Consider the following 13,762-nt stretch of genomic DNA (forward strand, 5'->3'; position numbering starts at 1 on the left):
TAATTCCTGTCCTGACTTGAGGATATACGTGCTTAGCAAGTGTTTCTGAAAGCAAACATAGTCACAAGGAAAGAATAGGTATCAAATTTCACAATAGAGAAGATATTGTAATTGTCTTCAAACTGTAGACTTCTCATAGACTTGTGTGAGATAGTTGTTATATTGCTTGAACAATGACATAGAATCTTAGGATCTATAGTCAGGCATGAGGAATGCAGTTGCAGTCCCAGCACTTGGGAGGTAGAGGCAGGAAGATCAAGGAGGTCAAGGGGCATGTGTGTGTGTGTGTGTGTGTGTCTGTCTGTCTGTCTGTCTGTCTGTAACATGGTGAGTATGAGGCCAATTTGAGCTATTTAAGATTCAGTCTCAAACAAAGAGAAGAACATTATGATATAATTTTTGTCTGTAAATAGGCCTCTCTAATGTGAGTAGTAGGGATATAATTAGACTTTATCCTATTCTGTTTACCAGGTGAAAATGTTGGCAGTGGATGAATAAAAGGAATGAACTTTAGAAATAGCATGGTTATCAGATGAAGTTCACTCTGCTTTTACTGGGCCTATGCTTATCAGGAAAGACATAATGACTTTACGTGTGGAGAGAGTTGTAGTTACCTAGTACTAGTAGTAAGCATCAATGTAGAACCACCTAGGTAGTATACCTAGGTGGTTTTGTTAGTTTTATTGTAAAGTTTTCCTGAATTCTGACAAAACCCTAAGCTTGGTTCAGGGAAACCTGTGTCAACCATAATATGTAACATATAAAACGGAGATGTAGGTTACAGACTTGACAGAGTCATGGAGTTAATAAATGTAGACCCCAAATTCAAAGCTCTCTTTTCTGCTTATCTTCTAAAAGTGTAGTCTAGCACAGAGGGTGCTGTGTCCACAGTGCCTGTGAATAGCATAGAAGCTGGCATAAGAGAGGACTCTCACTTGCCCCGTTACTCTGCTTATGTAGTCTTCGAGTGGAAATCACTTTCTCCTGAGTGAAAATCTACCATTAGCCCCTGCTTCTTTTTGTGATTTTCACATGCAGGACCATTTCTGTTCATCTCTAAAAAGGAAAAAGGAAAGCAGAATGCTATTAAAGAACAACTGGTTTTTCTATTTTCATGAAAATGCATATTGTAGATTTGAGATTCAGTGTTGCGAACCCAGCTGTTTAGTAGTTGCTAATGACAATCCTATGGACTTCTATCAGAAACTCAAGCCTCTACGTTGGTGAATCCCACTGCACTTAGCAGCTGCTCCAGCTTGTAGACGCGTATTGCCTTCTTTCCTTATGCTGCCGTCTTTCTCAAGTGTACTCTTCAATTCTGTGCTTTATCAAGTGTACTTGATATTCAAGGACCCATTCAGGCTGGGTACTAGTTTCTTTATAGTGTCTTCACCTGCAGAAGAATTTGTTTCACACCATTTGATCCCACTAATGTGCTTCCACTGTTAGAAATACAATTTGAAGCCTGCAAGAAGATTCTGCCCCCTCTAGGCCTCTGCTCTCCCCGCCCCCCTCAACCCCCTTAGTTAATAGTAGGTCTTTTAGAGGCTGGAATTGTAATGTATTTTTTTCTTCATAGCCCTAGTCCTTGGTGGGATGCCCTGTCTAGTAGGCACTCTAACTATTGGACCAAATTTGCATTTATTTTTAGGTACTTTGCAGCAACTCAATTTGAACCTCTGGCAGCAAGATCTGCTTTTCCTTGTTTTGATGAACCAGCATTTAAGGCCACATTTATCATCAAGATCACAAGGAATGAGCACCATACTGCGTTATCAAATATGCCTAAGGTACTGGGGCGTGAAGGTGCAGTGTTTGGGTAGATCTCTTATCTCAGATCAGTTGGATTCCTCTTCACTATTGGTAGGGATATTTAGAAACATACATGTATATATTCTTTCTGAAATAGTTAAATACAAATGGAAAGAAAAGTACTTTGTCAGTCTGAGGAACGCTTGAGAAAGGAAAAGACCCTGCAGGGCTTAGAATGCATGCCTAAGGAGTGTGAAGTGTCTTCCTGCTCTACAGTAGCACAAGTACTAACACTATGAACTAGTATAAGCTGAGTAAATTACTTGAGCCATAATGAATTTGCTCTTGTAAGCATTATTGAGACTATGGAATTGTGGTCATTCTTAGTGTTTTGGCTAATGAAACTTTGGATTGTTGTCATGTGGAAATGGACAAGAACAGGAGCCTTTTTCTTGTTAGTTGCATGGGAGGTAGAAGGGGTAACACCAAGTAGAGGAGTTTTATGCTCAACAGAACTTTGTTCTTTTTGTGTCTGCCTGAATGGCCTGTGCAGCCAGTGTGGTACTTCCTAGAACCTCTATGGCTAGAGGTGAGAAATAGCCACAGGTAGCAGGCAATACCATCTACCATCTACCCCCATAGACATCAGACAGCATGAGCTTTCATTGTCATAGTCAACTCATCACCTTAATCTGTCTCTTAAAGAGGTGGGCTCCTACTTCACAGTAACCCAAAGCAAAACCTGATTCATGGTTGGGAAATTTTGAGAGTTCCTGGCATTTCTTCACCTTTAGTCTGTGACAGAGTTCTCTAGTGACTTAATGCTTTTGATTCCACTAACTTTTCCTGGGGGGTACTCCATGGAGCACTAGATCATGTCAGGGAATGTTTTAGCTACAGTTCCCTCTTGAAGTCAATGATCCTCAGGTTATGGAGGTAGGGAATGGGGAAGGATTTGAATTTTGCTACAATTGGAAGACAGAACAATTGCTACAGGTAACAAATATATTGAGAGTTGTGCTGAGGTTCTCATTATACTCTGTATCTTCTTGATCAAGAGAAGAAACTGAAACCATTATCTAGAAATTTGTGTGGAAAAATTAAAATATCTATTTATTACTTCATGAATTTTTAGTTTCTTAGTGTATTTGTCATTGATTCCTTTAATTACAGAACTGTCATCATTTTTTCTTTTCTTGGCTATAGAAGTCATCGGTCCCTGCAGAAGAAGGACTTATTCAAGATGAGTTTTCTGAAAGTGTGAAAATGAGCACATACCTGGTTGCTTTCATTGTAGGGGAGATGAGGAACCTGAGTCAGGATGTAAATGGAACTCTGGTATGTCCATCCGTGCTCTGATTGTCTGAAAGCTGGTGTATAGTAGGGTGCTGGTGGCTCTTGGTCGTTGCCTTATGAATACAAGCTTTTAGATCAGATTCTAACATGCTATACCAGAAATACCACTCTCACTTAACTCATGCGTACTACTCTTCATTTGCTATCTGAAAGGTAGTAGTTTTCAGGCTTCCTATTTTGTGAGAATTATAGTAAGATAACATACTGACATTTCTAGAACTGTACTGTAGAATATGATGATCAGTAGCCTGAAGGAAGCCAGGACAGGAACTCAAACAGAGCAGGAAACAGGAGCTGATGCAGAGGCCATGGAGGAGTGCTACTTACTGGTTTGCTTCTATGACTTTGCTCAACATGCTTTCTTATAGAACCTAAGACCACCAGCTCAGGAATAGCACCACTCACCATGGGCTGGGCCCTCCTCTATTAATCACTAATTAAGAAAATGCCTTACAGCTGAATCTTATGGTAGCATTTTCTCAATAGTGGTTTCCTTCTTTCTGTTAACTCTTCATTGTGTCAAATTGACATAAAACTAGCCAGGACATATCCCAAGTGTCTCTCAAGCATCCTGGTACACTTTCCACATTTGTGATTTCATTTCCTATTGGTGCATCTAATCAGTCATTAGGAAGAAACTCAACACTTTCTTTATGCAAGGCACTATGCTTTTGGTAATGTGTTCAGTTTTGGAAGGCCAGTGTGTCCTTTAGATCCTACAGGCTCTATTACTGCTTTTCAGTGCAGGTGATAAGGTTTGGGCCTGCTTTTGTTGGCTCGTATTTGTTTTTATTACTTAAAGGCACAAACAGGTTAAACCTACCAAATCCTCTGTTCTTCAGTCATATTTGCCATGAGTAACCAGGGACCCTCATAACTGTAGTTATAAAGTCTCTTAAAGGGTTCTTGGACTAGATGGCAAGAAAGCCTTTAGACTATAACTGCCACGGCCTAGTTGCCAGGGGGCTTTCATTTGACTGTTACTAGGATATTATTTGTTTGTTGTTCTTTTCCTCCTTTCTTTATTTTTTAAATTGTTTCAACCTATAGCCTTAAACCTGCTAACCACCTCCTGTACCACAGAGCTGCACCCCAAATCCCCATACAGTAGTAATTGATGTTCTCTTACCCAACCCAAAATATTGTTTAAGGCATTTCTCCCCTGGTATGCATGGTAGTGAAGACATTTAACCCCACCTACTTAGGATGCCGAGGCAGGAGGATCACAGATTCAAGACATTCCTGAGCTACAAAATGGGTTCAAGACTGAGCCTGGAGAACTTAATGAGACCCTGTGGCCAACTAAAAAGTAAAAAGAGGCTCTGTGGTAGAGTGCTGGCCTCATATGTGTGGGGCTATAGTTTAAATCTCTGAGACCTCAAAATAGCAAAAGACTTTTTTGCTGAGACACATTGTTCTCTTTGTTTATTTTCCACTGTTTTATTATTTTTTAGAATAAGGTTGGTATAAATATAATGAGCAGGTGATAACTATGTATTAAGAAGTTAAAAGCACATGTTCTTTAAGGAAAAGAAAAAAATTAGAAAGGAAAACTTTCAAAACCCTTTCTCCTAATTGTATGCCAGAATTGAGAATAATTGTGTCACTTGGTCAAATTTCAGTTTCTTTTATAATCATATCATATTACTTAAACTGTGCACTTATCTTCCAAATAGAGAAAGGATAGGTATTTAATCTCTGTAATTCTATGATTTCCTTCTGAGTGTGTAGTCTGAAGTGAATGAGCAAGGTGAGACCTGAATCATAGTGAGAGTGTCTCATGATGTGACTGTTCTTTATTACATGATCCATCAAAGCAAGCCAACAAGTGAAGTTAATATATACTTATGAGTATATATTTAGTGCCTACTGGATGACAGGCACAATAACAGGCACCAAAAAGGATTAACACCTTAGTTTTGTGCTGCATATAACCCATCTTCACAATTCATAAATAAGAGCACTTGTGAGTTATAAGAGTGTAAGAATGTATCATTACATTAGGGTCAGTGCTTATAGTTTGCTCTGAGGTGTGCTACAGTAGTTTATTTGAGATATTGGAGAAAGCTTTAAAAAATTAAAACACTAAGTAATTCTTTTGCGTAAGTATGGGTATAATTGACTTGTTTGCTGGTCCTAACAGTGCTCAGCTGAGTGGCATGTCATTTTAATCTTACCTGCCTTGACACCATGGATTATGTTTCTCTTCAGGTTTCTGTGTATGCTGTACCAGAAAAAATTGGTCAAGTTCACCATGCCTTGGACACAACTATAAAGCTCCTTGAGTTTTATCAAAATTACTTTGAAATTCAGTACCCACTTAAGAAATTGGGTAAGAATTAGATAGTTCCTTTGATTTTCATTGTAATTTATAACAAAGATTTGCTTCATAAACAATTTTTTTTAAAAAGGCCTTTGCCAAATATTTTTAAAAGAAAACCACGAAATTTTTAATGCTGTAAAAATTTTATTTGTATATGGTTATTTACAATCTATACATCTGAACTTAGACTTAAAATTACTTAGATAACTTAAGTTTATGGGGTTGTAGAAATTTGCTTAAGGCTCCATATGGAGTTTGATAAATTGTAACTTCCAAGAAATTTCCGATTCAGATGGGAGGAGAAGATATAAGTTTTGTTTGGAGTGACACTGGTTCTGAAGAACAAAGTGGGGCTCTGACTGGGCTTGGTTGTGTTCACTCTAATCTGATTCATTGTGAAGGAAATGGGCTGTCTTTGTCCTTGTTAGGGGACAGTGGAATTGCTGATCAGGTCTTCCTCAGCTGATATTCATTCAGATACAGAGCATTTAGATATTCAGGTTAGAGCATTTAGGGACAGGAAGATTCAGCATGTTAAGGATCATGAAAGACCTTTTACTGGGCAGACTTAGGGACTTGACTTAGGGAGTTCTTTAGATGAGAAGTTGATCTCTTCTGTCTTGACATGTCCAGATTTGGTGGCCATTCCTGACTTTGAAGCAGGAGCAATGGAAAACTGGGGCCTGCTTACATTCCGAGAAGAGACTCTTCTGTATGACAATGCAACTTCTTCAGTAGCAGACAGAAAACTGGTCACTAAAATCATTGCTCACGAACTGGCACATCAGGTATCACCAACAAGCACCGTTATATCTCACTCCCTAGAGGTTTAGTAAATATCTGTATGTTACTAAGCATATTACTATTTTGTGGTTTTTAATATTGCTATTATATAAAATGACAAAGGGAAGAATTTCACCTTTAAGTCATTTCATGTCCATTGTCTCATCTCATAAATGCCCTATGGTGGGCGATAATCCCATTTTACAGGTAGACAAATTTACAAAATGATTTGTTCAAACTCACACAGCTGTGATACCATTAAGCCTGGAAGAATAACTGTATATTCAGATTATCTTTTTTAGTATCCCAGTGCTGGGACCAAGCCCAGGACTTTGTCTTTGCTAGACAGTGCTATATCATTGAGCTAAATTCTCCAACCTTGGAAAATCAGGTTTTTTTTTTTTCTAAATAATACTTATCTGTGCCATGTCTAACAATTACTGGCTTCTCAGTGAAACCTGGTAAGATAGAGTGTTTTCCCTCAGTTACACCTGTCTCCCTTATTAAGCAGAACCTTCTTACTGTGTAGCTAAATTTCTCCTCTCTCAACTCAACTCTTGAGTACCATTTCATAGGTGTGGGCTATCATATCCAGCTTTCTACTAACGATTCTTGAATCACAGTTGTCAGGACCAATTTTCTTTTTCTTTTTTCCTGCTACAACTTGGTTTTCTATTAATGTGGAAGAAGGAGCTTTCCCTAGTGTAGAATGAAGGAATTCTTTGTATAAGGTGAAAAAAGGAAGAAAAAATGTTTGTGAACATTCCCATTTCCAACACATTATCTCTGTTGAGCCCTTGATATGAGATGCTTTTCAGTGGGTTTGGAAGCTGTGAAGACGCTGTATGTGAAGAAAGACTAGAAAATGCTGTGGCCAGTTAACTTTGACTCAGACATCATCTATAGATGGCTGAGACCCTTGGAAGAACTTCTTGGCAAGCTGATATATCAAGCATATACTTACTGCTATACATGAGCTGAAAGAAAAGTGGTCTTTTGTGAGATTTCTTCTAACTCTGTAGAATATGTTATTTATTTTATCTTCTGTTTGGGGCTTATAACTTATCTTCCTTAAACAGTTTTTTTAAGATACTACCTTTGAAAAATAAATGATTGCAACTCTCAAATGTAATTTTTTGTTTTATTAATAACATTATTTTTTGCTACTGTTGTGAAATAAGCCCCATACCACGTTGACAAATTTGCATACCCCATGACCACTTTTTTTTGCAAACGTGGGTGCTTGCATGCGTGCATGTATGTATGTCTGTGTGTGTGTGTGTGTTTCTGTCTGTGACAGTGCATCGGGAGTCCTCTTCCAGCACTCTCCACCTGTCCTGAGGCAGGATCTCTTTCTGAACCTAGAATTCATATTTTAGAGAGGTTGGGAGCCAACAGACCCCAGTGATTTACCTGTTTATATGTCTGTAAAACTGGGATTGCAGACAGTTTTTAGAGAATTACATGGTGGCTTCTTACATGGGTGCTGAGGTCCAAAATTAGGTACTCAGGATTGCAGGGTAAGTGCTAATGGCTGAGCCATCTCTTCATACCCAAAAGCATTTTGAACATATGTTATTTAGGAAGGTCTCTTACCTTTTTCCTTCTTCTTACTACTATATATAAGAAACCGTTGAAAGATTTCTCTGACTTCTTTTGTGGTGTGTGTGTGTGTGTGCCTATGGTGTGTGTGGGGGTGTGCACGTGCATGCATACATACATGCCAGGTTTCTATAGGAATGTTACTTAAATTTTAGTCAGAATCATGTGTTTTGAAACTCAGGTAATGGAAGAAAAGCATGAAATCCAGGCCGACCCTCTGACAATATGAAAGTCTTTACTTGTCATAGATGATTATATATATAATATGGAAAGTAATCTTACAGAGTTGATATTAGATCAGATAATTTCATTATCTAAGGAATTTCACTTTAATGAAGAAGCTTAAAATTTTCATTACTGCCAGGCGGTGGTGGCACACGCCTTTAATCCCAGCACTTGCGGGGCAGAGACAGGTGGATTTCTGAGTTCGAAGCCAGCCTGGTCTACAGAGTGAGTTCCAGGACAGCCATGGCTACACAGAGAAACCCTGTCTCGGAAAAAAAAATCATTACCTATATAAAACATGATGTATATAGCATCTGTTAAAAATTCACACATTTTAATAAGTAAATATAGTCTTTCCTGCTTTTTTCCCCAGTTCAGTTTAGGTAAAATGTTGAACTTTTTATTTTACTTCTAAAATCAATTTATACAACTTTTGAAATCCTTTCTTTTTGGGATAGTTTGTATAACTTTTATAAGATTTTAATTATTCTGGGTATAGATTGTTTTAAGATATTTTAATTTGATTATCTTCAATTAGCTTGATAGTACATTCAATTAAGAAATTCCTGAGAATATCCGTGTCCTGCTGGTTACAAGTTTGTCTCTCTTACAGTGGTTTGGTAATCTGGTTACAATGCAGTGGTGGAATGACCTGTGGCTAAATGAAGGCTTTGCCACTTTCATGGAGTATTTCTCTGTGGAAAAAATATTCAAAGAGCTCAACAGTGTAAGTACTGTGTTTCTTTGTCCTGTGAGGAGGGAATAGCCACATTATAAGTTAGTATTTACCATATATTTTCTACACATTTGAGATAATGAAAAAAAGTTAAAATCAGTAATGCTGGAGACTTGACAATGAAACCCACTCTTGCATATTGAAGTATTTCATTAAACATTAAAATGATTATTTTTTACTTCAGGATGATTATTTTAACTATTACATTTTATTTTATAAGATATGGTCCTTTTGTTTGAAGGAATGCAGATAAAATTGGAAAATAACTTAAATACTTGTATAGAAAGAAATGAAATGAAGACTGGCTTCATACTGCTTTTTATATTGTCACTGAGTACATTCTTTCAACAGTTCTTAAATAACATAAGTTGCTTAAATAAAGAAACAAGGGCGGGAGATATGGCTAAGCAGCATGGCTCACAACCATCTATAATGTGATCTGATGCCCTTTTCTGATGTCTCTAAAGACAGCAACAGTGTACTCATATACTTAAAATAAAATCTTTTTTAAAATCAAACAAATAAATAAATTACTATTGCTGCATACAAATCACGTATTTGTTTCAAAGATTGAATACCATTCTGTAAAGAGAGTTATTGTATGTGAGTGTGTGTGTGAGTCCTTAGAGTCTGGAAGTACTTCCTGTACCCAAGGATTTTCAGACACCATAGGCCATAATTTGATAGGCATTGCTGAAATAATTCAAGTATTATTGGGTAGCTGAAGGAAAACACAAAACATGTGCCTCTCAAACTATAGGACAGTCTCCCATATAGTATTGTCTTCAACCCTAAAATTCTGTGACTTGCTCTTAGACTTCTGCATACATTTTTTTAGGTACTTATAAGAAGTATTCTTGAGAGTTTTCAGTTTGACATTTCTGTATATAGGGCTTGATTCCGACTGCAAGTAATTTTTAGTTGAGATACGAAATAGGTAGTTTAAATAATGTGTGCTACTTAATTAAACAATGAAATACAGAGTCTCACCACTTGGGGGTGCTCAGAACACTTTAAATTCTAATATGCATTCTATGGACACTCTTGGCTGAGCTCTCAATGCTTTCAGAATAAGAGTTGTATTTTCTTTTAAGTAACCTCTAAGAATTATATATCACTTTAATAGAAAATCAAGGTAAGAACCCCATTTTTGTCCTAAGTTTTAATTTCTGTTTTAAAAGTCTACTTTAACCTTTGTTGAATATTTATCTTGGATATTCAGATTTTGAATTTGCCTGTGATAGTCAGAGATTCTCAATTTCACAGTTATGCTCTTTGTTCAGAAATGCTGATTCTCACATGCCTCAGTTGTCAGTGCCGTTTTAAGCATAAGGAAATGCATACAATTTACTTTCATTTATTTATATGCTGCACTTTAGTGGGCCCAGGTGATTTTCATTCTCTAGCAATTTGTTTAATTCAAATAAATGCTCTAAGTGCCTTTATATTGGTCATGACTTCCCACTGTTTTATCTTTTGCTAGTATGAAGACTTCTTAGATGCTCGGTTTAAAACCATGAGGAAAGATTCCTTGAATTCGTCTCATCCGATATCATCATCTGTTCAGTCTTCAGAACAAATAGAAGAAATGTTTGATTCTCTTTCCTATTTTAAGGTATCACTGTGCACAAAGAAATGTACTTTTACTAGAATTCAAACTTATTTTGTAGGTCAGCAAACAGCATGATTCACATTAAAGACTGAACAAGTGTTGCCTTTGGTATCCTATTGAAGTTTTAACTGTTTAAATTTTAAATATGTAAATCTGTTTGGTCTTAACATTTGTGTTTCTGTCTCCCTTTTAGTCAGTGTGACTAGTTTTCAGGCAGTGAAGCAGATCATGTAAGAATTCATCTTTCAAAGTTAGCTTTCTCCCTGGATCTATACGTAGAATGTGTGCTTAGAAGAGCATCCTAAGCAAAGCCCTTTATTGTGGTACTCAGAATTGAGGTATTTTCTAGAATCAAGATCACCAAAAAAAATTAAGCATAAAAAGTTATTTTAGTAGTTGACAGTTCTCCCTCAGGATGTGAAACATTAGACACCAGGACAGTGGATGGAAAGTAGAAGCTGTGCTTCATTCTGAGCACAGGGACAGAGGGAGTGTGGTACTGGTATTACCTGAATGGATGCTGTAGAAGGGTGATGCTAAAGCTAATTAGCCTCTTATGTTTGGTTGTCAGAGTCCTTGGATAGTAAATCCCTCTGCTAGATAGCCAAGAAAATAAATTAAGTGTGAGGATAGAAACCATACTATCAAAAAGCTCAAAATTAGGAGGTAAATACATGTGAATGAGCGAGAGAGGCTGTGTGTGTTGAAATAGTACAAAAATGTATGCATGTTGAAGAGAGAATCCAAAGAACACAGGGTAGGGCAGAGATGGACTTTGAAGAGAAGAACCAGGAGGGCTGATGGCTGGGGCTTATTCAGAGATGGAACCAGGGTTAGGAAGGTAAGAAAGAAAGCATGAGCCCAACTACAGCAGGTCCTGAGTGCCGTAAGAAATCGATGATGTTTTTTTAACATAAGGATGATTTGATTAAACTTAATATTTAGAAAATTTAAATTGGATTCAGTTAATAAAGTTGATTCTTAAACCACAAATGGGACATGACACTGAAAATCAGACATGCAGAGTGAACGTTTGCAATGAATGGTCATAGCAATGGGAAGAAAACAAATCTAAAAACTAAAGGGAGTTTTGTACTTGAAGGACTTAGTGACAGGGTAAAACAGACAAAGGAGGAGGCAGAAATGTCCAGATTAAAGCCTGATGAAGTAAATAATAGTACTTTTAACAAGAAATTAGGAGATTAATGTGAATACACATACACACTAATTTTTTCTTATCTGCAGTTTTTCTTTCAGGCTTCAGTAAACTATTATTAGCCATCTTAGGAAAAATACTAAAAGGAAAAGTCCAGAAATAAGCAGTCTGTAAATTTTAAACTACATGTCATTCTGAGTAATATGATAAGCTCATCTTGTCCTGCATGGGCATGAGCCAGTTTTCCTGTGCAACCATGTTATATATGCAACTTATCAATTTATCACTATATTCCATCTCAGTTCCCAGATTAACTGGCTCAGTTAGGGCTTGTGGTCAGTCATCTTTTATTTATTAATGATTCCTAATGTACAAGCGTTATGTAGCTGCCAAAGCAAAGGTATGAAGTGGTTCCTTTAAGTGGCTAAGTCAAATTCTTAACTTTATAAAGAAAGAAAATCATAGGCCTGTCTTGCTAAGATCTGCACTATAGTAAAATATTTTGAAATAAACTACATTTATACGATTTATTATGGTATATTGTTTACAATTATCTTATTAGGAATTATTAATGTTAAATATGCCTAATTCATTTATTAAACTGTATTATAGGGGAAAACATTGCATATGTAAAGTTTTGTGCTATGTGATCTACTAGGGGGTCTTGGAAATTATCCCCTCTGGATAAGGAAAGTACTATATTTCAGTTATTTGGTGATTTTTTAAAGCTCATACTTGAGTGGTCAGTAAGGAAAAATCTAAAATGTGTTTCTGTTGCTATACAGAGGATAAAAAAATTTGCTATTTCAACACATGATATAACAGAGTTCTGACACCAATCAACTACCTAAAGCCAGAATTCATGCTTTCTGATTATAAGATTTCAGTAAAATACTTAACCCCTGACAATATGGTTAACTACTTATTTTACAATTGGAAATTTGATGAATATCCCACATCACTGAGAAAAACAGAACACAGAATAATTCCAGTATTTTGTGCAAGAAAAAACAAATGGCTGGGGAAGTGTGTTTAACAGATATATTCCATTTGTTCTTCATAGTAACCAAGGCACTGACGCAGGGTGCTTTGTGAGGGTTCATTCATTAGCCAGTTTTGAAAATACCATGTGCCAATCACTAAACTCTGCAGGTTCTTCAGGAGACAAACTAGACAGTGTTTCTGTGGAGTATCTAAACCTAAGTATATATAAATCAGGGGGGTTAAAGCCAATAGAGAACAGCTAGAAAGCAAATTTAGGTAGAGAAAGGACAGCCCCAAGGATTTAAATAGCAGGGCACCAAACTTTAGTCATTGGAAAGATACGATAAATCAGAAACACTATCCCAAGGCTGTGTGCATAAAGACTTTCAAACAGAAGAGGATCATTAATCATATTAACTGCTATTGGTCATTATTGATAAGGTGAATAAGAGAACTGAGATTGATGTGGCACCAGGAAATTCACCAGGGACCTTGGTTATGACATTGCTAGTAAATAATGATTATCAAAAGAACATGGGAAGAGAGCAAATACCGATGGCTCTGAAGAGTTTTACTACAAATGAGAAGCAAGAACTAATGTGATAACAGAGGACGTGTGAAGTTAAAGAGTCAATGATAGATAGATAGATACATAGAGGTAGATAAATAGATATTAAGAATGTTTGACATTTGTTGATGGGAACATTATAGAGGAGAAAGTTGGTCATGTAGGAGAAAAGAAAGAAAAGAAGTTAGAAAATATTGCTTACTTTTATAGAATAAATACAGCTATGGTGTAAAAAAATGAGTGTAATGGCTATTACTGATAATCTTAATGACTTGATATTGCTACATTTTTATCACAAATGAAAGTCATTCAAACATTGTGTTGAGTGCTTGCTGCTAGGTATTGTAGTAGGCACTGTTTTTGTAGTTGCATCTTTAAATTGGTCGCTTAACTAGTCTTCGTCATAGAAGAAGATATAACATATGCCAGATATAGAAAATAATTTCAGTTGCTAATAGAGAAACCTGACTTCTCTCTCAAATCAGAAATGGCACCAAAGAGGTAGTTGTTTCCTGGTTGGAAATGTAATGTGTGTGTATACTATTGCCTGCATACTTGCAAGCTCAGTCTGGAGTCTTAGTGTTTGCTTGCTCCTCTGTACATTCATTAGCATAGTACATTTCTTCAGAAGGAGAAAGATCCTGATTGTTTCAGTAACATGGGAG

The 13,762-nt window shown here is 36.7% G+C and overlaps 1 protein-coding gene across 1 annotated transcript in view; it reads left to right on the top strand.

The window, feature by feature from the left end:
• The window catches only part of Lnpep (leucyl and cystinyl aminopeptidase), an 89,428-nt gene that overhangs the window by 46,621 nt on the left and 29,045 nt on the right, over positions 1-13,762 (top strand). The window contains exons 3-8 of the mRNA XM_021186305.3: positions 1,652-1,790; positions 2,959-3,090; positions 5,320-5,440; positions 6,065-6,219; positions 8,655-8,768; positions 10,261-10,392. Coding sequence (XP_021041964.1) covers positions 1,652-1,790; positions 2,959-3,090; positions 5,320-5,440; positions 6,065-6,219; positions 8,655-8,768; positions 10,261-10,392 — 793 coding nt within the window. The remainder of the gene's footprint in view (positions 1-1,651; positions 1,791-2,958; positions 3,091-5,319; positions 5,441-6,064; positions 6,220-8,654; positions 8,769-10,260; positions 10,393-13,762) is intronic.

Source organism: Mus caroli, unplaced genomic scaffold (genome assembly GCF_978045245.1).
Source record: "Mus caroli unplaced genomic scaffold, Mus_caroli_1 scaffold_18, whole genome shotgun sequence".
Classification (NCBI taxonomy): Eukaryota; Metazoa; Chordata; class Mammalia; order Rodentia; family Muridae; genus Mus; species Mus caroli.